The sequence below is a fragment of the Ochotona princeps genome, chromosome 2, assembly GCF_030435755.1.
Source record: "Ochotona princeps isolate mOchPri1 chromosome 2, mOchPri1.hap1, whole genome shotgun sequence".
Taxonomy (NCBI): domain Eukaryota; kingdom Metazoa; phylum Chordata; class Mammalia; order Lagomorpha; family Ochotonidae; genus Ochotona; species Ochotona princeps.
The window spans coordinates 43141294-43165059 of NC_080833.1; the positions used below are offsets into that span (position 1 = coordinate 43141294).

General features: G+C 44.8%; 1 protein-coding gene across 7 annotated transcripts in view; it reads right to left on the reverse strand.

Moving 5' to 3' along the window:
* The window catches only part of IFT25 (intraflagellar transport 25), a 25866-nt gene continuing 2100 nt past the window's right edge, over positions 1 to 23766 (reverse strand). For 6 of the 7 annotated variants that reach the window (XM_058655603.1, XM_012928017.2, XM_012928015.2 and 3 more), the window contains exons 2-6: positions 21396 to 21508; positions 11620 to 11726; positions 10018 to 10086; positions 5208 to 5251; positions 1 to 192 (exon numbers count right to left, since the gene is read on the reverse strand). In XM_058655603.1, coding sequence (XP_058511586.1) covers positions 79 to 192; positions 5208 to 5251; positions 10018 to 10086; positions 11620 to 11726; positions 21396 to 21493 — 432 coding nt within the window. In that variant the 5' untranslated portion in view covers positions 21494 to 21508 and the 3' untranslated portion in view covers positions 1 to 78. Of the gene's footprint in view, positions 193 to 5207; positions 5252 to 10017; positions 10087 to 11619; positions 11727 to 21395; positions 21509 to 21662; positions 21686 to 23766 lie in introns of those variants that run through there. The other variant, XM_058655616.1, reaches the window with a different exon arrangement.

The window sequence follows — 23766 nt, forward strand, 5'->3', positions numbered from 1 at the left end:
TTGATATGAATCCTTTTAATAGAGATTCTCAGGGACATCTTTGGGTTTAAATATCGTCAGAACCTTTTGCTTCAGTAACTAAGCAAGATTGGAGACGGCGATTCCCTCTGCGGAAATGCTATGCACTGATGCAAAATGATCAAAGGCTGAGAGAATAATGAATCTCAAGTAGGTGGCAGAGCCATCGCGCACCTGTGGGGAGAAAACAATAGGGATGCTGTCAGTGATTCTAGGTAACCATGGACAAGCTGTGAGGAGCTGTGAGCAGACATGCAGGCAGCACGAACATCAATACTCTAGACTTGTGATCTTCAGAAGCTAAGCCAACCCAGGTACAGCTGCAAACTACAACTGTGTATCTACAGTTAGTTTTTATAAACTGTCCTAAAGCATTTTTTATGGTAAGCTGTGTCCTTGGTTCATCATGCAGGTATATTGGTTTGGCCTCAAAAGGCTCTCCAATTTCCTGTCTCTACACCACCCAGTCTCAGCCCCCTTGTTTACTTGTAACTGCAGTAGCCTGGTTGATGGAAGGCCCCCAGAAGTCGCTCACCTGTCACATTCTCCCTTAGTAGTCATCCCTTCCCACATTTCCAGACCTGCTTCCCTAAGCAATCCACAGCCTCCAATGCCTGCTAGCATGCAAATCCCTAAGCACAGTCCTCTGGTAGTATGCTGTGGCAGCCTTGGGCCCTGCCTGCCTACCCAGGGCCCATGCAACCTCACACATGGGTCTCCAGATCCTGCTGGCTGCCAATGTCTGCCCCCAACATATATTTAAAAAAAAAATTGAATAGAATAAGCAACTATGCTGGAACACTGGTATAGTTAACACAGATTTGGCATTAGCCAGGCCCAGGATTCCCACTAGCTATTAGCTGCTTTCCTCCCAGCAGTGTACTAGGTACAAAGCAACATAGTCAGTTGCCTATAGCTGGGGTAAATGTGATCTTGATACTACAATCAGGAAGTCTGTGACAGAACATTGAGTTTAAAATGCTATGCAGACCTTGTGGCAGGAGGAACCTAAGGGGCCTGAGAGATTTCTCTCCCCATGGTGAGTACACCATGAGGGAATCTCAGGAATGGGATTAGGTCTCTGGCCCCGCCCTGCCACCAACTTGCGGCAGAAGAAACCTAGGGGATGGCTGTTCGACCGTGGAGTTGGGGAAAAAGGAGCCCTCAGCAGCATGGCGGCTGTGAAGGTTACCTGAGCCAGGCTGGACTCAATGTTTGGGACTTCTGCCATGGATATCATCGCCACGTGGTGTGTGAATCCTCAGCTTTTGGGTGGCCAGTGTACTAAGTGCTGTGAGGCTCCTCCTGCTGGCCACCTGGTGGCGAGCGCTAGGATTTATGGGTATGTAATTGTTGCCTAGAGACATCCATGGATAAGGTCAATGTGAGTGTAGGTGAGGGATGAATCTAGGGACTTCAGCAACGGGGGTCACTGAAATTGCTGGTAAGCATGGGGACTGAGATCTGGTAGTTTGGAGGAGAGAGTGCATAAGATCTGTTTGGGTCAGACTGATTCACCAGCCCACACGGGAGTCCTGAGATGGGCTATTAGTGCACAACATCACATGCCAATCCGCATGAAAGCTATGGCTGAGGGCATGTCCGCTCTGAGTGTCAGAACAGGGATGGGCTCACATTAGGAAGAGTCATTAACACCAATGGCGTACTCACCATGGGAGGAGAAATCTCTTTCTGGCCTCCCAACAGCCAGGACTCTCTCACCGTGTGGTGACAGTGCCCATGGGCAAGTAGGGGGAAAGTGGAGGGCTCCCCTGCTGGACTGCCATTCCCACTGGAGAGCATGAGCTGGAATGGGGGCAGACCAGACCAGGCAGGGCTACAACACCTGTGGGCCTCATGTGAGCTGGATCAGGGAAAAGCCAGGCTGGGCTGACTGTTCCTACTGGTACAAGTATAAATCAGAGTAGGTGGATGAGGGTTGGTTGGGCTTTGCCGCAGCACCAGCTGGCAGATGCTGGCACTGGGGGCTAATTCTGTCAAGTTAAACTGCAGAACTACCTGGAGAATCCATGATGTGGGAGTGGATCCTGTAGGGAAATAGTGGGCATCTCCCTCTGGGGTTATCACTCCCACTGGAGAGCATGAAAACCAGGACTGGGGCAGTGGTAGCTAGACAGAAAGGCACCCACCAGCATATGCGTGGGCTGGATAGTGGGGCTGGTTGGGTTGAACTAGGCTTCAATGCAAATTGACATGTATGAGAGCTGAATGGATATGGGATAGACTGGACCAGCCTGCTGTACATGCTGGCAAGCATGGGAATCAGGGCAGGGGGCAGGCCTGGTGGGGGTTATTGTGGGTTGCTTTGACTAGACTGTAGCTCCCACTGGTTTGTGTGAGGGCTGAGTATGTGCTGAGCAGAATCAGACTGGACTGCAATACCCATTAGTTTGTGTAGAAGACAGGGCTGGAAACAAAACTGACCTAGCAATTGCAACCACCAGCATATGCATAAGTTGATTGGGATGATGGACTGTGTCAGACCCTGTACTGGCATACACACACAAGAATCAGGTCTGGGATCATCTCAGATGAAGTTTCTTTGGGGATCCCTCCAACTGAACTGCTGATCTCAGAATCCCAACCATGAAGAGAAGTGCAGATTCCATGGTCTGACTATGGGGTGCAAATGTCAAAGCTGAGCCTCCTCAGAGGCTTAAACGGAGCAGTGAACAGCATACCCAGGTGCACATGGAGGATATGGCAGACCATCGGAACCTGCAGAGGACACCTGGTACCACAACAGAGGACAGAGCAAATCGGTCATCTACCCCAGTCAAGAGTTGGCAGTGAAAATCTGGGCAAATGGAGACTCTAAGGTGGACTATGTCAGTCAGTGTATTCTGGAGAGATTTCATCGTGCTTGGAATGGCAAGATTGGCAGCAATTCAGAACTGCTGAACTATCAGAACCACTTGAGCAATGCTCTCGGAGCAGCCCCCACGTCAGGGACTCTGGGATGGTTGGGAGGTAGGGTGAGGCTTCTCCCTTTATCTCCCCCCTCACCCCAGATACAGAAAAAATAATAATACAATAATGAGGAAACAATGGTCTTACCTACTTTACTGTAGCCCTTGACCCTTTGTGCCCTAATCAATTATGTAAAGATTGTCAAAATAATTTTTTAAAAATCTGCTGGGGTCCATGCAGTGGATGTGGAGCACAGGAAAGTGTGTGGAGAACTGTTCCCCTGTAGGCAAGGCCGGGAGGAATTTTCCTCTGTATGGCAGGGCCCAGAGGATGTCTCTACAACCACCTGAAGGCAGTTTCACCTCCTTTTGCGTAGACATAGGACCACCCCCATGAGAATTCTGTAATTTATTTAGGTGTTGTTTGCTGGCTGCAGAGTTGGTTTTTTTTTTTTTTAAAGATTTATTCATTTTTTTATTACAGCCAGATATACACAGAGGAGGAGAGACAGAGAGGAAGATCTTCCATCTGATGATTCACTCTCCAAGTGAGCCGCAACGGGCCGGTACACGCCAATCCGAAGCCGGGAACCTGGAACCTCTTCCGGGTCTCCCACGGGGGTGCAGGGTCCCAAGGCTTTGGGCCATCCTTGACTGCTTTCCCAGGCCACAAGCAGGGAGCTGGATGGGAAGTGGAGCTGCCAGGATTAGAACCGGTGCCCATATGGGATCCCGGGGCTTTCAAGGCAAGGACTTTAGCCGCTAGGCCACGGTGCCGGGCCCCAGAGTTGGTTTTTACTATCAACATCAGCATGGAAGTTGATGTTGCAAAAGTGCCTTTTACAATTCATGCTGTCTCTGTCTCTGTCTCTGCTGTCCCCACTGATCATCCTTCATTTTTTGGTCCCTCCTTCTGTGATGCATTTCCTCCCTTAACTGATTCAAGATTAAGTTGCAGAATGAGGACTGTAGCAGGAATGTGTTACTGATTGATATGCACCTCTATCGAGAACTTCCTGACAACAGGGTCAAGATGGACTACATCCTGCTTTAAGGTGAAATAAAAATAAACAGCAGAATTATCCTTGGAAACACCCACTTGACCATGACATAAAAAGTCTGTGCCAGAGCTTGTGGCCACTTCTGTATAAATAAAGGGAACAGCTTTCTTGCATTGTCCATTATGATCATGAAATTGTAGTGGTCCATGTCTTTTCTCTCTACGTCTACTCCACACACCCTTCTCAAGCTCGGAACTAGGCTGGAACTGGACTCTGGCAAAAAACTATTACGTGATTGTCCATGTGGTGGTGTTGCAGGTGTGCAATGCACGTGGTCCGAAGGCAGACAAACACAAGCACAGGCGAGGCGAGGCTGCTGCGGCGTGTTGCCAGCTTCTGCTCCCTCAGCAGGGCTTCCCCAGGGAGACTCCCTAAGCTCCTGCGAGTCCTGAAAGCAAGTTAGCAAGCCAAGTGAAGGCTTCCTCATCACGACTCAGCGTGTGCAGACAAGAAGTCCTTTTTCTGGACTTCCATTGGCCTCCTCATTGCCTGGGCAAACTGTGGTGGGAGAGAAGGGAACCAAGCAAGGGGAAGTAAACTCTCCCTTACCAGGGCCTTGGTGAAACCAACCCTGGCATTCACAGAAGCGCACCTGAGATGGTTCTCCTTTTTGTGCTGCTCTGAAAGCTGCGCCTGGCGAGCCCCTGGGGACGCAGGAACTCCTGATGAAGCAGCAGCTTCCTCATCAGCAGGCATTCATCTCGCCTGACAGGCAGAGCCCGATGGAATGCTGTCGAAAACCCCTTGTGCCCTTTCCACTGCCTCTCGCTGCGGCTCCTTTATTGCTATCCCATGCTCCAGTTCCCCTATCTGAATTGCCCTTGTCCTTTCACGCTTACATGAGCATCCGAGTCTGACATCTTGCTCTCTTTAAATTTCTGTTCCAAATAGTCTACGGGAGCAAGTGAGACAAAGCAAAGCACAGATTTCAACAGAAATGAATGCGCGGAACATGGCACGACCAAATGAGTGAATTCTGTTGCTTCCTTACTGTCAGCTTTCTGATGGGTAAGGGTCTACATAAGAATACCTCATGTTCATAACACCATCGAGAACCACGGCCAGACCCACCATCAGAACCTGTGGGAACACAAGGCTGTCTGCTAATCCTTCAGCTTGTGCGGGCAGAGATCAGCCGCAAACACCTAGTGCTGATAGTCAAAGCTCATATTTGCCTCAATGTAGATTATTTACTTACCACAATTTCTTCATTTTGAAGTTGTCCCTCCGTGTGTGCTAAGTCTAAAACATAAATTTAATAGACACGAGTAAAGGTCTAAAATACAAAAAGGAAGGCTACTGAGATGTATGTTCAGCAAAACATGACTTTTGGCAAACAGTAAGTTAATACCTGACTTAAAGGAATTATCAGTGTTGGGGGTGTGTGTCAAATTTCATATAAAATCAGAGTTTATGTAAAAGGTAAAAACAGGACAATTTTTTATCAGCTCTTAGATACTCATAAATATTAGCAAAATGAAATGCAAATGTGAATTATATTTAAGAAATATAAATTAAGAATGTTTTAAACCATGAGCATCCATTTGCTGGCTCTAGCTGGCAATAAGGAGACCTGACAAGAGTCTTCTGTCATTCCTGTGAGTGGCCGCGAGAGCTCAGAGTCTCACATTGAATTTTCACTACAATGCAGACATCTGTACCCCATAAAAGTAACCCTTCCTGACATTCAAGTCTTTCTTATTTAAAGATTTATTTATTTTGAAAATCAGAGTTACAGAGAGACAGATCTTCCATCAGTGGTGGGCCAGGATAAAGCCAGGAGCCAGGAGCTTTATCTGCGTCTCTCACATAGGGAGCAGGGCCCCAAGCACTTGGGGCATCTGGCAGGGAGTTGGATAGGAAGTAGGGTAGTCGGGACCTGAACCAGCACCCATATGGAATGCTGGCATTGCAGGCGCATACCAGCCTCTTGGCATTCAAATTTTAAAAACCTTGACTTAGGTGATTGTGGGATAGGTTAATTTATTTGATCATGAGTTAATAGCAAACATTCTAGAAACAGGAAATCTTTAACAGATACAGCTATTGACATTACTAGACGTTAGCACTACTTGAAATTGTAAAAGCCATAGAGTACAGAAAGCCATATGGGGGGGAAGCAAGCTTCTCTTTCTTAACCCCCTCGGGAGATCCTGAAGAACAATGACCCTGTGTCACCTCTCTCCTACACGCCTCTGCCCAGTAGGAAGATTGCAACTCTTGTACCTGTTCCCCTAGAACCATATGCTTGGTTTTCTTTCATTTACCAACTTTTTACTGGCTTTATACTATGACAGATGAAAGCACGTTTCCTAACCTAGTCCTCCTTTTCTTCTCCTTCTATAACTTCTCCCTGGTTTTATCCTTTCAATTTTGAAATCAATACTTCATGGTTATATGCATGTAAATGCCAATCCCTGCTGAAACAGGTAGTAAGTCAAGTTATGCTAACATTTCTTGTTCTTACAAAACTTCTCCACAAAGAGTAAATAATAACCTTTTTAAAAATTTTTCTTTATTTGGGCCTGGCGGCATGGCCTAGTGGCTAAATCCTCGCCTTGAACGGCCCCGGGATCCCATTTGGGCGCCAGTTCTAATCCCAGCAGCTCCACTTCCTATCTAGGCCACAAGCAGGAAAGCAGTTAAGGACGGCCCAAAGCTTTGGGATCCTGCACCCACGTGGGAGACCTGGAAGAAGTTCCTGGCTCCTGGCTTCGGATCAGCAGAGCACCGGCCATTGCAGCTACTTGAGAAGTGAATCATCGGATGGAAGATCTTCCCCTCTATCTCTCCTCCTCTCTATATATCTGACTTTGTAATAAAAATAAATAAATCTTTAATTTTTTTATTTGAAAGGCAGAGTTACAAAAAAGAGGGGCAGAAACCAGAGATCTTCCATCTTTTTTTTTTTTTTTTTTTTTTTTGAGGTGCAAACACGTTATTGAGGAGTCTGAAGGGATGGTGGAACTTGGAAGTTGTGTTGACACTGGAGGAAATCTGAAGTCCGAGTCCAGGACCTTGCTCCCACCACATCCCCGGAAAGAGATCTTCCAGCTTTCAATTTACTCTTCAAAAAGCCACAACTGCAAGGGCTGGGCCAGGACGAGGCCAGGCCAGGAACCAGGACCTTGTTACAGGTGTCCAATAAGGACATAGGGGTCTAAGCACTTGGACCATGTTCCACTGCTTTGCCAAGCACATCAGCAGGGAGAAGGATCAGAAGCGGAGCAACAGGGACTTGATCAGGCGCTCCTGCAGGATGCTGGCATCATAGCAATTGCTTCATCTGCACATAAGTCAGCCTAAATAACCTCTTTTATTTCCTTACTTTTCCTGTTTTAGTTAGGAAAAACTAGAAAATCTCTAAGATATATAAGAGAGAACAGAGTGACTTCTATATTTTCCTATCAGCTAGAATGGATAATCGCTAACTTTTCATCATAGATGCTTTCATTTCTTTTGCTAAAATATTTTATTTTATTTAAAAGTCAGATATACAGAGAGGAGGAAAGACAGAGAAGATCTTCCATCCGTTGATTCACTCCATAAGCGGCTGCAACAGCCAGAACTGCGATGATCTGAAGCCAGGAGCCCGGAGCCTACTCCAGGTCTCCTACATGGGTGCAGGGTCCCAGGGGTTTGAGTCATCCTCAACTGCTTTCCCAGGCCACAAGCAGGGTTTTGGATGGAAATGGGGCTGCTAGGATTAGAACCGGCTCCCATATGGGATCCTGTCATGTGCAAGGTGAAGACTTTAGCCACTAGGCTACTGTGCTGGGCCTGCTAAAATATTTTAAAGAATTATTTATTTGAAAGAAAGAACAAGAGAGAACGAAGCAAATCTTTCATCTGTTGGTTCATTCCCAAATGGCTCCAACAGCCAGTGATGGTCAAAGCTGAAGCCGGGAGCCAAAAACTCCAGGCTGGTCTCAAACCATGGTGGCAGGGCCATCTTCTATTGCCAGGAGCATTGGCAGGGAGCTGGACTGGAAGAACAGTTCCCCTCTATGGGATACCAGAGTTGCAACCTAGACTGCTATGTGACAATGCCGCTGCTACTAAAGTTTTTTTCTTTAATATAGGTTTTAAGATTTCTTTATTTTTATTGGAAAGGCAGATTTACAGAAAGAAGGGTGGGAGGGTCCCTTTAAAGGTGTAGAAGTTAGGCTCAGTGCAGTAGCCTAGTGGCTAAAGTCCTCACCTTGCCCATTCTGGGATCCCATATGGGCGCCAGTTCATGTCCCGGCTGCTCCACTTCCCATCAAACTCCTTGCTTGTGGCCTGGGAAAGCAGTCAAGGATGACCCAAAGCCTTGGGACCCTGCATCTGCGTGGGAGACCTGGAAGAAGCTCCTGGCTCCTGGCTTTGGATTGGCTCAGCTCCAGCCACTGCGGTCACTTGGAGAGTGAACCATTGGACAGAAGATCTTCCCCTCTGTCTCACCTCCTCTCTGTATATCTGCCTTTGCAATAAAAATAAATACATCTTTAAAAAAAAAGAATAGTAAGGAAGTAGTGATCCTCCCCTTCAAAGTTTCCAGTCTTAGTATGAGAATAGAAAGAAGTTATCTGTCCCATTCCTCTGTTGCCTTTTTGGTTTTATCCAAAGCAAATTGTCCTCAAAAGACCCTACTTTGAACATTTACTTGGCTTTTCCTCTCTTTGAGCTCCCTTTCTGATTGCAGCCACCGGAGGTTTCTGTCTTTAATAAATCTCACTTTGCACACTGATTTGTCCACATGGAAGTCCTTCTTTAATGTGAGACAAGAGCTGAGGCAGTAATTGCCCCTGTTGCACCTGTTTCCCGTAATAGAAACACACTGGGCAGCTCTGTGAGGAAGCCTGTTGTTCTTTGCTGTTCTCTTCGATGAAAGCCTCTTGCTTCCACTTTGCTGTCTCAGGACTGACTTCTATCTGTCACCAATGCAAGCACCTTACTGAGGCCACAGTGGCATACACAGGATCGCTGACTGTCTAGGACCATAGACATCTTATTTATAATACCAAAAAATGGACCAATACAGAAACTGTACATGAAGAAGTCCAGGAATCTTTGAAATCAGTTTATGGAAGAGTTTGGAGAAGGCTAGAAAAAAAATAACAACAACATATACACTAGGTAGAGTGTTACAGGAAATTTTGGTAAGCACTTAGACTAGAATGCTGGTATATGTGGGTAATGCAAGGCTAGCACTGTGACATAATGGGTAATGCCACCAGCTGCCAAGTTGCCATCCCATATGGGCACCAGTTTGAGTCCTGGCTGCTCCACTTCCACTCCAGGTCCTTGCTAATGTGCCTGGGAACGCTGTGAACAACGGTGCAAGTGCTTAGGTGCCTGTATCTACATGGGAGACCCAGAGGAAGTTCCTGGCTTCAGACCAGTAAAGCTCTGGCTGTTGTAGCCATTTGGGGAATGACCAGCAGATGGAAGATCTTCTCCTTGTCTCTCCTTTTCTCTGTATATTTGCTTTTTAAATAAGAATAAATAGATCAATCTTTAAAAAATGATGGTGGGCTGGTTTTTTTGGCAGAGGCAATTCCAAGGCAGTAAAGCCCCAGGCTCAAGTGTGAGATGTTATCTGCTGCTGGCAAGTTTTATGATGAGAATCAGAAACAAAATGAGCAGAGCACAACTTTGGAAATCTGTGGATGGCATTGTGGTGTGACAGTCAGAGGGGCTAATATGTAGTTAAGGTCACGTCTCTGTTGGAATGAGTGAAGAGGGAGTCTCTTTAAAAGTATACAAGACAAGTTAGGTGTTGTTTCCATTTCTTAGATAAGCATTTTGAAATTCAGAGAGATTAAATAATATGTCAATGTTTATATTGCTAGTAGGTGCAGAAACAGACAAATATCCAAATCTGCATGTTTTCTGGGTCCTACCTAAACATGTCAAGCAATCATTCAAGTTATTGTTTTTCACAAAATATAAGCCAGGCGGAAGTGCAGAATCAAAGGGCAAAGAATCTCCATGCTCAGCATAACCACAAGGCCATGTGCACATACCTTTTTCAATCCACTGCTCGAAATCTACCGGCTCCTTAGACGTGCTCTTCTCGATCCTCAGGGTCCGCACTGACGGTATAAACAAACACAGGATGTAAACGATAACTTGCCTTCTTGAATCGACATTGCACCCCTGTGTTTCTTCTCTCTGCCTGACACTGTCATACACTGGTGGGTCTACACAGCACTGGGATTAAGAACACTGTGTTCTGGCGGAAAAAAAGAAACACATTCTGGAAGTTATTCATTGTGTGTTTCTATAAATCTCTATGGCAAAATATATTCCTGTGTGACTAATCTTACCAATGCTTGCAATTATATACTACAGAAATAGTTGAATTTGGTATCACCATTTTTTTAATAGAGTAGTACTTGTACCACTATTATGTGGTCTTATTGCGAACTAGGAGAACCCACTGCAAGTTTGGCATATTTGTTTATTTGTTCATTCACTGGTGAGTATACTCTTAGGAGAAAGGTGTCAGTAACTCATTTTCTTGATGAGGAAACAGGCTGAGGAAAGCCAGGCCTGGTGTCCAACGGCATGGAGCCAGTATGTTACAGAACGAGAATCCAACCCTCAGGCCCACTGGCTCCAGAGTCTCTTCAGGCAATAACAGAGGAGACGTATCAGTCATCTTTCTTCTGTATTTTTTTCTTTCCCCGCTGCTCCTGACCTAGTCCACATTGTACCAGATCTATTCCTCTCCTTCTCTGTCCTGAGGGCCTGAGCCCTGTGGACTGCAGAAGCCCGAGCACACCTTGGGGCTGCAGCGTGGACCAACAATGGAAGGTAGGCCGCAAGGCAGTGGGTTGGTATATTGCCACTTCCTCCTACTCCAGTGCCATGTCCTTGATGGTGCCTTGTCCCTTCACAGTGTCAGCCTCTGCTGGGCAGGAGGCCCAAGCTCACTGGGCTCTGCTATCACCATTTCCTTCCCTGGTCCTGGGAGTGTTCATGGCTTCCTGCTGTGGCCAGTTGCTGAGGGTCACATCATCAGTTGTGTGTTCTCTCCAACCCAGGCCATAATTTTCTAACTGTTCCATCAATAAAGCCTCTTCTGAACCAGCTGGAATATATTCTGTTTCCTGCTATGATTTGTTTGTTCCCTTTTATCCTTCAATAAACACAGACAGGGTTAGAACAGGGTTCAGTGGGAGATTCTCTTCCTCAAGCAGACGCCACTGGTCATAAAAAAGAATCCAAAAGTATCACTGGGACTTGTTAGGGTCGTCACATTTTCAGAAAGAGTCTGACAAGAGGACCGCAGGCTGGATGTGTCTAGAATATGAAGATGTCACAGAAGTTGGCACCCCGGCAGGATCACTTCTTACGTGCATAACAGGACCTTTGACCAAAGACTTTCAGAGAGTACATGGCATGGAAACGATTATGTACTTCAGAAGTGCTTCAGCTCCGCAGTTTCAGAGGGGCTGCTGGGCCCAAGGCGGTTGTGTCCTAATCTGCACCCTCCGACCCCAGCAACCTCACTGGCTTCTAAGCTGAAAAGAGCAATTACTGTCCTGCCACGAGTTCATGTGTGTGCTCTAGGCCTACAGAAATACTTAAGGATGATGAAACCGAACGTGCAATTTGCTCACCTAAGTAACTTTGGATGACAAGCTTTTCAATCCTTACATGTTTGTGAAAATAAATAATGAACTCCTGAGGAAACATTCCTGTGGTGGTCCAAAAGGTTTCTGGATTCCTGTTGTTAAAGGAAGAGGAACAGAGACACGGACAATTGTAACAAAAGTACTTTTCTTCTAGATCTTTTTTTTAAGATTTATCTATTTTTATTGGAAAGGAAGATGAGATTTACAGAAAGAAGGACAGAAAGAAAGATCTTCCATCCATTGGTTGATTTCCAGGTGGCATTACTTTAAGTGCCCACAATGGCCAGAGTTGAGCTCATCTGAAGCCAGGAGCCAGGAGCTTTTTCTGGACCTCCCATGTCAGTGCAGGGTCCCAAGGCTTTGGGTCATCCTCTATAGCTTTCCCAGGCCACAAGCAAGGAGTTTGATGGGAAGTGGAGCAGCCAGGACATGAACTTGCACCCATATGGGATCTGGGTCCTTGCAAGACAAAACATTAGCTAACTGAGCCATTATGCCAGGCCCTGAACAAGTACTTAAAAAAATAAACAACACGGCTGGCATTATGTAACATCTACATGCCGTAGGAGTGCTGGTTCAAGTCCCCATTACTCTGTTTCTGATCAAGTTTCTGGAAGTGGAAGATGGCTCACGTGATTGGGCCCATGCCATCTATATGGGAGACCCAGATGGAGGTCCAGGTTCCTGACTTCCAATGTGATCCAGTACATGGAAGGTCTTTCTCTTTTTGTAAGTATATCTTTCAAATATATTTAAGTGTTTCTTTGAAAAAATCAAATATATCTTTTTAAAAAATAAAATCAGTAAACAACACTTTACAAAAATCAAAACAACTACTGTTTTTTCTTTCTTAGAAAGGCAGATTTACAGAAAGAAGGAGAGGAGAGACAGAGGGAAAAATCTTCCATCTGCCAGTTCACCCCCAAAGTGGCTGCAACAGTCGGAGCTGAGTCTATCTGAAGACTGGAGCCAGGAGTCAGGAGCTTTTTCCAAGTTTTCCTTGTGGGTGCAGGATCCCAAGGCCTCAGGCCACCCTCTACTGCTCTTCCAGGTCACAAGCAGGGAGCTGGAAGGGAAGTGGAGCAGCCAAGATAAGAACTGGTGCCCACATGGGATCCTAGCACACACAAGGCAAGGATTTAGCCAGTGAGTCTTTGCGCCAGTCCCAACAACTGGTTCTTGTAACCCTCTCTAATTCTGCTTCTAATCTCTGTAACTTGAATAATTCTTCCTTACAACTAAGTGTTCTAAAACACAGGAATATGGTTGGGCATTTAGAATGGTGGTTAAGACAGTCACATTCCAATTTGTAGCACCTGGATCCAATTACTGCCTTGACTCCTGAACCTAGTTTACTGTTAATGCACACACTGATGGCTTGAGTAACTGGTTTCTTTCTTTTCTTCATATTCATTTATTTATTTGTTTGTTTGTTTGTCTGTTTATTTATTATTGGAGTGTCAGGTTTACAGAGAGGAGAGACAGAGAGAAATCCGCTGGTTTACTCCACAAGTGGCCGCAACGGAGCTGAGCTAATCTGAAACCAGAAGCCAGGAGCCTCCTCCAAGTCTCCCACACAGGCGCAGGGTCCTAAGGCTTTGGCTATCCTCAGACTACTTTCCCAGGCCACAAGCAGGGAGCTGGATGGGAAGTGAAGCAGCCGGGATATGCACTGGCATGTGGGATCCTGGCACATATAAGGTGAGGACTGAAGCCTCTGGGCTACCATGCTGGGACCAAGGAATTGGTTTCTTGCTTATCCACGTGGAAGACCTAGTTTGAATTTCTGATTCCCAGCTTTGGCCCCAGCCAAACACTCTCCATAGAAGGCGTTTGAAGGCCTGGCGTGGTGGTCTAGTGGCTGAAATCCTTGCCTTGAATGCGCCCAGATCCCATACGGGCGTCGGTTCTAATTCTAAGTGGCAGCTCCACTTCCCATCCAGCTCCCTGCTTGTGGCCTGGGAAAGCAGTCAAGGACAGCCCAAAGTCTTGGAACCCTGCACCCACGTGGGAGACCTGGAGGAGGTTCCTTGCTCCTGCTTCAGATCAGTGCAGCACCAGCCGTTGTGGTCACTTGGGGAGTGAATCAACGGGTGGAAGATCTTCCTCTCTGTCTCTCCTCTATGCATATCTGCCTTTTCATAAAAAATACATAAATCTTTTAAAAAGGCATTTGGAAAATAAGCAAGTAGATGGGATTTGTCTCTGCCGGTTAAATAAATAAATCATAGACACATTTAATATTACTCCTGTCCAAACACCTTTAGTGTCCCTTTAACACCTATTAATCTAGATTCTTAGTATGGCATTTAAGACTATACAATATAGTTCCCTCATTAAAGTGGATATTCTCTTCTGTAACTGTGTCACCTCCCATCACTGCAGCCATACTGAGCCACATAAAATTCTCAAACAGGTGATTTAGGGTTGTGTTTCTGCACCTTAGTTCATGAGGCTCTCTTCAAAAGCTTTTCTTATCTTTGAAAACAAATCAGTATCACCTATTCCTTCCCTTACACTTTGTCTCACACTCCATATTCATTTCCAAACTGGCATTTTTCTGCTTTGTTTTAATAGTATCATATATCCCCAGCTGTAGGCAACTGCTTAGGTTGCACTGTACCTAGGCAAGTATTGCACTGCTGGGAAAAAAGCAGCCAGAAGCTGGTAGCATTCTGGACCTGATTAATGCCAAGTTTGTGTTAACTATACCAGTGTGCCAGCAGAGTTGGTTACTTATTTATTTTTTTAAGATAAGTGGAGAAGTTGGGAAACTGTGAGCCAGGATGTGCCACTCCAGCTCCCAGGTGGCCCAGGGAAGGGATCTGGGGATCTACTGGAGTGGGAGTAGCTGAGGGCATGTTTGAAAAGGAAGGAATGATTTCAGGGGTCTTTCACAGGCTGGGCCACTGCACTTGCAGGTAGGCAAAGGAGCTGAGATGGAGGGGTTTAGATGGGTGTAACTGGAGGCTAGAAGACCAAGGCTGGTGGTAGGTCAGGCTTGGCTAGGTTGTTGCACCTGCTGGTGGGAGCTGGGACTAGGGGCAGGCCATCTCAGATTAGGCTGCAGCACCTGCTGGTACATGCCAAGACCCAGGGCTGGGAGTGGGCATGGTAGAGTAACTTCAGGGACTCCTTTGCTAGGCTGCTGCTTTCGTTGGTCAGTGAGAGAGCCGAGACTGATGGTGGGCCATGCTGGACTAGCTATACATGCATGGGTACAGACCAGCTGAGCTAGGCCACAGCACTGGCTGGCAAGTGCTGGGACTGGGGGCGAGTCATGTCAGGTTGGACTGTAGTACCCATGAGCATGCCTCCTTCCCAACTATGTAAACAATATTAAAATAAATTTTAAAAAATGTATCATTCATGCTTATTTATTCTATGCAGAACTGAGTAGATAGTTCACATTAAGCTAAAACCTCTGCAAATTGCTTTTGAAAAAGCAAAACAAAGAGGCTGACGTTGTTGCACAGTAAGCTATGCCTCTGCTTGCAGTGCCAACATCCCATATTGGTGCTGATTCACGTCCTGGCTGTTCCATTTCTGATCCTGTTCCCTGCTGATATGCCTGTGAAAGTGATGGAAGATGGCTCAAGTACTTGGCCCCCTGAACCCATGTGGGAGACCTCATTAAGCTCCTGGCTTCAGACCAGCCCATTTGGGGAGTGAATCAGTAGATAAAAGATCTTTCTTTTTCTCATTGCCTCCCTCTCCGCAACCCTACCTTTTGATTTATTTTAATTTTTATTGGAAAGTCAGATATACAGAGAGGAGGGAAGACAGAGAAAAAAGATCTTTCATCTGCTGATTCACTCCCTAAGTGACTGCAACAGCCAGAGCTGAGCAGATCCGAAGCCAAGAGTCAGGGGCCTCTGCCGGGTCTCCCACGTGAGTGCAGAGCCCCAAAGCTTTGGGCTGTCCTCTACTGCCTTCCCAGGCCACAAGCAGGGAGCTGGATGAGAAGTGGGGCCACTGGGACCCTGGTGCATGCAAGACGAGGACCCTAGCCACTAGGCCACTGCACTGGGCTCTGTAACCCTACCTTTTTTTAGAAATGTGTGCACAGTTTGACAATGCCTGATATTTTGTGTAATATTGAAAAAAATAAGAGAAAGTCTTTTACATTTACTCCAAGATTTATTGTTTTCAGGGCACTTAATTTCTTCTCATAGATTGGAATTTCCATTAGCATTATACCTCTTCAACTTACAGAACTTCATTTAGTATTTGCTGTGACTAAGGTGTTGATGAAGGATATTTTACCTTGATGTAAATTCTAAGTTGTAATTAGGTTATCTCTCCTACCCAGCCCCCAGCACTTAAAAGAGATCTTACCATTGACTTCTGGGTCTGACTGTTTTTATGAAAAGTTATTAGAACTGTTGTTCCCCAGTATACAAGTATGCATTTTTTTTTCTGTAGCTATTTTATAAATTTTAATTATTTGAAGGGCAGGCACTGACATAGACAGAAAGTTCTTCCATCTGTTGACCTGGTTCCCAAATGCCTACCATAGCCAGGACTGGGGTCCCCCATGTGAGTGCAGAGACCCAAGTACTCAAGCCATCACCTGCTGACCCCCAGGGTATGCGTTAGTAGGAAATAGTACTGGGAATAGAGGAGCTGGGATTTACACCAGGGACTGTGAATTGGGATATGAGTTTCCCGGTGGCATCTTAACTGCTGTGCCAAATGACTTATCCTTCAGGGGTCAGTGTAATGGCTCCACTGGTTAATCCTGTATCTGCAAGCATGGGCATCCCATATGGGTGCCAGTTTGTGTCTTGCCTGCTCTATTTCCAATCCAGTTCCCTGCTAATGGCCTGGGAAAGCAGCAGAGGATGGCTCAAAGCCTCGAGACCCTACATTGGCATGGGAGACCTGAAGGAGTCTCCTGGCTTCTGATCAGCTCAGCTACAGCTGCTGTGGCCATTTGGGGGGCAAACCAGCAGATGGAAGATCTTTCTCTGTGAACATGTCTTTTCAACAAAAATAAATAAATCTTTAAGAAAAAAGTTTTTCTGGATCCCTTGTTGTAATACAGCGGTCTGACCCACTCTTTGGGATGCCGCACCTCACATTTGCATGTCACTTTTAGTCTTTAGCTACTCTGCTTCTGATTCAGTTTCAGTCATTCATCCTGGGAGGCAGCTGATGGGTCACGTGCTTGGGCCTTGATACCCAAGGGAGAGGCTGGAGTTCCTGGTTTCCAGCTTTGGTCTGGTCTGTTCCTATTAGCATTCTGCTTTTCAAGCACATGAAAATAATACATGAACATTAAAAAAAAAAAAACTAGAGGCTTTCTTTATCTTTCTGTTTCATCAGATGATAAGTACTTGGTCTTTTAGCATTTATCCAGGAAGGGGTTTGCTGAATTTTGAATCTGTGAATTGGTACTTTAAATATAGTTAGGGGCCTGGCATGACAACCTAGTGGCTAAAATCTTCATCTTGCACACTCGGGATCCCATATGGGTGCTGGTTTGTGTCCTGGCTGCTCCGCTTCCCATCTGACTCTCTGCTTGTGACCTGGGAAAGCAGGAAAGATGGCCCAAGGCCTTAGGACCTTGCACCTGTGAGGGAGACCTGGAAGAAGCTCCTGACTCCTGGCTTCAGATTGGCTTAGTTCCAGCCGTTGCAGCCACTTGGGGAGTGAGCCAGAGAATGGTAGATAATTTTCTGTTTCTCCTTCTCTGTAAATATGCCCTTCCAATAAAAATAATAACTACATCTAAAATACATATACACACACATAATTATAGAAACTCAGTCAAAAACAGAAATAACCTGAATATTTATATAGGATGTGCTGTATCCAAATAATGAAATATTATTTGAGAATAAAAAGGCATGAGGTACTGATATGTGTTGCAATTTAAATTAACCTTGAAAAAAATGTAAGTGAAAGAAGACAGTCATACACACAAAAAACCCACATATGGATGGCTCCATTTCCATAAAATGTCTGAGTGGATGAAAGCTACAGAAATAGAAAGTAGATTCTTGGTTGCCTAGGGCCAATGGAGATGCACAAATACAGGTGACTACTACCGGGTGCAGAAGTCCCTTTGGGTTTGATGAAAATATTCTGAACAGATTGTGAATATAGGTACATAACTCTGTGAATATGCTAGAATCCATAAAATCATACACTCCAAATGGTGAATAGCACAGTTTATGTATAATATAAATAGTTTTTTTACATTACTATACACACACAAAAAAAGCCAAGTCTTATCACTCAAAATTTTGGGTTTTTAAAAATATTATGTTTTGGGCCCGGCGCAATAGCATAGTGGTTAAAGTTCTGGCCTTGCACGTGTCGTGATGCCATATGGACACCGGTTCTAATCCCGGCTGCCCCGCTTCCCGTCCAGCTCCCTGCTTGTGGCCTGGGAAAGCAGTTGAGGATAGCCCAAAACCTTGGGACCCTGTACCCACGTGGGAGACCCAGAAGAGCTCCTGGCTCTCTCTGTATATCCGCCTTTCCAATAAAAATAAATGAATCTTTAAAAAAACACTATGTTTCATATTTCACAATTTCCTTATATTTATGATTTTCAATTTTATCTAAACATTTGAAAGACTTCTTTTATTCATTTGAAAGGAAGAGTTAGAGAGTCATAGGAAGAGACAAAGAGATCTTCTATCTGCTGGCTCCCTCCCTTAGTGGCCACACTGGCCAGGGCTGAGCTAAGCCAAAACCAGGAGCCTGGAACTCAATCCCATCTCCGACACAGATGGCACAGACCCAAGTACTTGGGCCATCCTTCCGTGTTTTCCAAAGCAAATTGGTAAGGAACTTGGCAGGAAGTACAGCAGCCAGGACTTGAACTTGTGCACATATGAGATGCTAGCATCAGAAGTGGTGGCTTACTCGGCTATGCCATGTTGCTGGCTCCCATGTGGGCCATTTTCCATTGCATTCCAAAATGGAATGTGGGTGTCCTAAGTGGCATACCCAATGCCCACTCCAAGGAGTCATTTTTTCTGGTGTAGAATCTCTTTTCTTCTTTGCATTAGCACATTACACACTGGAGGACAGAGGAAGGCTCACGGGGAAACAGAATGGTCATCCTCACACTGATTTCTGAGGAAAAGTAGTGTGTGAGGCAGGGCCCTGAAACAGCTCTCAGGTCCAAGAGAGCTCCAGGCTCCTGGCTTCGGATCACCTCAGCTCTGGTCATTGTGGCCACTTGGAGAGTGAATTATCAGATGAAAAATCTTCCTCTCTGTCGCTCTTCCTCCTCTCTGTATATCGGACTGACTTTGCAATAAAAACAAATAAATCTTAAAAAAAAAAAAAAGATACTTTGGAGTAGGCATCATGGTGCACTGGGTTAAGCTGCACTTGAAGCACCACACCTGAGTGCCTGGAATCATATCTTGATTCTGTTTCTGATCCAGCTTCCTGCTAGTGTAGGCCTGACTGTCAGCAAATGAAGGCTCACATTCCTGGGAGAGCTGGATGGAGTGGCTGTCCCCCAACTCAGCCCAGCTCTGGCTGTGGTCAGCACCTGCACAGTGAATCAGTAGATGGGAGATGTCTCTCTTTATCACTGTCTGTTGCTCCACCTTTCAAAGAAATAAAGATAAATAAAATATGGTGGAGCTGAAGATGAATAGGATGTAGTTTCCAACTTTCAGAAATTCACAGCTGAGAGAGGAAATAAACATTAAAAATTAGGGGAAAAAAACCCTTACACAATAAGAAATAATTAATATAATAGCGATAGGGCCCGGTGGCGTGGCCTAGCGGCTAAAGTCCTCGCCTTGAACACGCCGGGATCCCATATGGACGCCAGTTCTAATCCCGGGAGCTCCACTTCCCATCCAGCTCCCTGCTTGTGGCCTGGGAAAGCAGTTGAGGACGGCCCAATGCATTGGGACACTGCACCCACGTGGGAGACCCGGAAGAGGTTCCAGGTTCCCGGCTTCAGATCGGCGCGCATCGGCCCGCTGCGGCTCACTTGGGGAGTGAATCATCGGACGGAAGATCTTCCTCTCTGTCTCTCCTTCTCTGTGTATATCTGGCTGTAATAAAATGAATAAATCTTTTTTTTTTTTTTTTTTTATAATCCATTTTATTGTATTGTTGTTAAAATGAATAAATCTTTAAAAATATATATAATAGTGATAGTAGAGGTATTTACTCAAGTTCTTAGAGCCCAGGAACAAGATAAAATAAAGCTATTTAAGGCAAAAAGGGTAGACAACAGAAAGGAGGTTACAGCCTGCCTTAAAGAAAGAGGTTAGGTTTCTAGAACTTTAAATACAGTCTTCATGACAATGCATGTGCACACACGTATCACATATTACAAAAAATTTATATGCAATTGGCTCTTTTCAATAATTAAAACTAATACTTAATCTCTTTATGCCTCTCTTACTGTAAGTATAAAATAAAGTTTAGGCCACAGTGTTGTGTACAGGGGATAAGACACAGTTCAGGAGCCCTATGCAGTAACCTAGTGGCTAAATGCTCACCTTGTATGCATGTGGGATTGTATATGGGTGCCAGTTTGTGTCCCATCTACTCTACTTCCCCTTGGGTTCGCTGCTTGTGGCCTGGGAGACAGTACAGGAAGGCTCAAGACCTTGGGACCTAGTAACTGTGTGGGAAACCCAGAGGAAGTTCCTGGCTTTGGATCAGCTCAGCCCTGGCCGTTGCTGAGTGTTGAGTTACTTCGGGAGTGAACCAGCAGATGGAAGATCTTTCTCTCTGCCTCTCCTTTCTGTAAATCTGCCTTTCCAATAAAAATAAATAAATCTTAAAAAAATAAAAAGATATAATTTAGGGTACTTGCATCCTATATCAGAATGCTTATTCAAATCAGTTCTACTTCTAACTCCAGGTTCCTGTTAATGCACCCCTGGGAGGCAGCTGGGGATAGCTTAAGTGGTTGAAGTCCTGCTGCCCATGTGGGAGCCTGGCTGTGGCTTAGCACAGCCCTGGTTCTTACAGGCATTTGAGGAGCAAGCCAGTGGATGGATGATCTCCAGCTCTGTGTCTTTCTCTGCCTTTCACATAAATAATTTTAAAATGCAATAAAGCTAAAAAGGATTCAGGTAAGATGAATTTGGAAGTCCTCCCAGACACAAAATTATATAATTGTATTAGTCAAACTTTGGTCATTGTACAGATACCACATAAGAAAACTCAAGAGAGTAAAAAAATAATCCAGAACTACTAAAAAGGAGTTTTCTCATTAACTACTTTTTCTTGGAATTCAAAGTCTGAGAATAATATTTTATCTCTACCTAGAAAAAGGCCTAGCTTAGTGAAGAGTGTCAACTGGAATGTTATCAAACAAGTGGATGCAGGAAGATGGCAGGACATAAAGTGTTCAGTTTAGAGATGTTGCTCAGGCCATCAGGGAAACACGTAGAAGATTACAAGACAGGGCATTTTTATTCCTACTGCCAAGAAAAAGCTGGACTACAACACAACCAGATGTTAGAATTTACACTTCCTTAAAATCAAATTGCTGTTGTTTAGGGGGTTTATCTTGCAATCCATTTCTGAAGACCTATCTGTACATGTATGAAGAGGTCAGTGAAGAAATCACAAAGGAAAGGGTCAAAATCCTAAATGCTCACAACTGAGCTAATTCTAGGAGGGATGCTATCTGGTGATTAACTTCCCCAAACACTGAGGAAACTCGATTTAACAGTGCAGAGAGTGGTAAACACACAGTCCCACAACTCAGAGATTCACAGACCTAATATGAAGACTAGAAGAAAAACTATGCCTCTTACCCATCAATGATATTCTCAGGTGGGTGTTTTTCATCACTGGACGTCGCTAACACCACTTCGGCCCCTTCAGAGCTCGAGCAGAGATCAACTCTTCTCATCTTACTGTTTTTAATCTGCAAGTTAAAAAACACTCAACTGAAACAGTAGTAGCAGACTCAACTTTCTGATTTTCTGAACTTCACTTATGAGCGAGGGACAGCCTGTTGCCTGGTACACAGCAGAAAACCCAAGCTGTTCAGCAAGGAGGAGGGACTCCAAGATGTTTACCTAAGTAAACTGACTTCTTCCAAGGAAGCCAGAGGGTTTGATTGTTTCCCATGGTTCTGCTGTATAAACTAACTCCTTGACTACCCTGCCACTGTTTTTCTACTTCTAAATATTAAAAGTCTGCAGTAATTATAAGGTAGTGCAAAATGAGTCAGTGGGAAAATTTCAAAAAGTTGTTTATAGTTATGTTTCCAAACCTTGAAGAAATCTGAAAGATAAAAAGATAATTGTGATCCATTATCCACACATAATTCAAGTGTCAAACAATATTATTTACATTTTAAAAGACACATTATCATCATGATTATTTTTTGAGCAGAAATATGAGATTAAGAGAAATGATAACTTTGACTTAGCTTAGAATTCTCACCAGTCACTTGGGTCACACTTGAAACAAAGCTAATAAAGTTATATACATACTTTTAAATTTTAAGATATCTACATATTTTTATTTGAATGGCAGATTTACAGATAAAAGGAGAGAGAGAGAGACAGAGATATCTTCCAAAAGTTGATTCATTCCCCAATGGCTACATAGGGCTAGAGCTGAGCTGATCCAAAGCCAGGAGCCTGGAGCTTCTTCTTTTTTTTATTGTAAAGTCGGATGTACAGAGAAGGAGAGACAGAGAGAAAGATCTTCCGTCCGATGATTCACTCCCCAAGTGACCACAACAGCCGGTGCTGTGCCAATCTGAAGCCGGGAACCAGGAATCTCCTCTAGGTCTCCCACGCGGGCGCAGAGTCCCAAGGCTTTGGGCCGTCCTTGACTGTTTTTCCAGGCCACAAGCAGACAGCCGGATGGGAAGTGGACAAGCAGGATACGAACCAGTCCATATGGGATCCCAGTGGATGTAAGCCAAGGATTTATCCACTAGGCTACTGCATCAGGCTCTGTAATTAATTTTCAAATAAAACTTTAAAAAAACTAAAAAAGAAACCTTTCACTGGGTCACACTCTTCTTTGCCAAAAAGTAACACTTTCAGAGTATATATTTTATATTTTTACCACGCATGTATCCTATATAAATAATATACACTTGTCCTTTTAAAATTGAGTGACTCCAGTGTTTATGTCCTTCTGGTATTTGTTTTCAACTAATGTTTCCTATATCTTAATGAGCATGAATGTTTTCATCGGTTATGCTAATCATTTATGCTTTCTGTGAATGCTTTCAGCTAGAGTGGGTTGAGGGGCTGGCACCATGGTCACAACAGGTTAATTCTCTGCCTGCAAGCACTGGGATCCCATATGGGCACCAGTTCTAGTCCCAGCTCCAGTTCTAATCCAGCTCTCTGCCTACAGCCTTGGGAAAGCAGGGGAGGATGGCCCAAGTCCTTGGGACACTGCACCCACCTGGGAGACCTGGAAGAAACACCTGGCTCCTGGCTTTTGAATTGGCTCAGCTCTGGCCATTCTCTCCATTTGGGGAGTGAACCAGCAAGATGGAAGGTCTCTTTCTGTGTCTCTCCTTCTCCGTAAATCTGCCTTTCCAATAAAAACAAATATATCTTAAGAAAAAAAAAAGAACAAGTGCCTATGGCTGACTAAAACATTCATAAAACCAAAAAGTATTCACTGCCTAATCTTTAAAAACATTTTTTTTGCTGCCCCTTCATCTAGATATTCAAGCCTACAGGCTGATCACAAAATCAATGTGCTATCTATACCTCCAGGCAAAGGAATACCTCTCTTGGATTTCAGAATTGAGGCAGCAGCCCTGTCAACAATTTGTGGACACCAACCAGGGGGTCAGACACTGTGCAAAGATGAGCACAACCCAAGGGACTAAAACTTGGTTCTTGCCAAGTTTAGAGACCAGGCTTGCAGCTAACAATTCAGCGTGCTGTGTGCTATGGTTCTGTTATCCCCACCGGGGTGCCGTATATTCTCCACCCCGATGCTGTGTGTTATCCCCACCCAGAATGCAGTGCCCTATTTGGTGCAGTAGGTTTGAAGTTGGACACTGTTTCAGCCAGTCTGTTCAGGAGAGAATGTTCATGACGATCCGTCAACACGTTACATGAAGAAAGTCAAGAGAAAATAGGATTGGATGGCTTCAAGGAAATAACAAGGAGAAACACGGCTACAATTTTCAATGTGAAT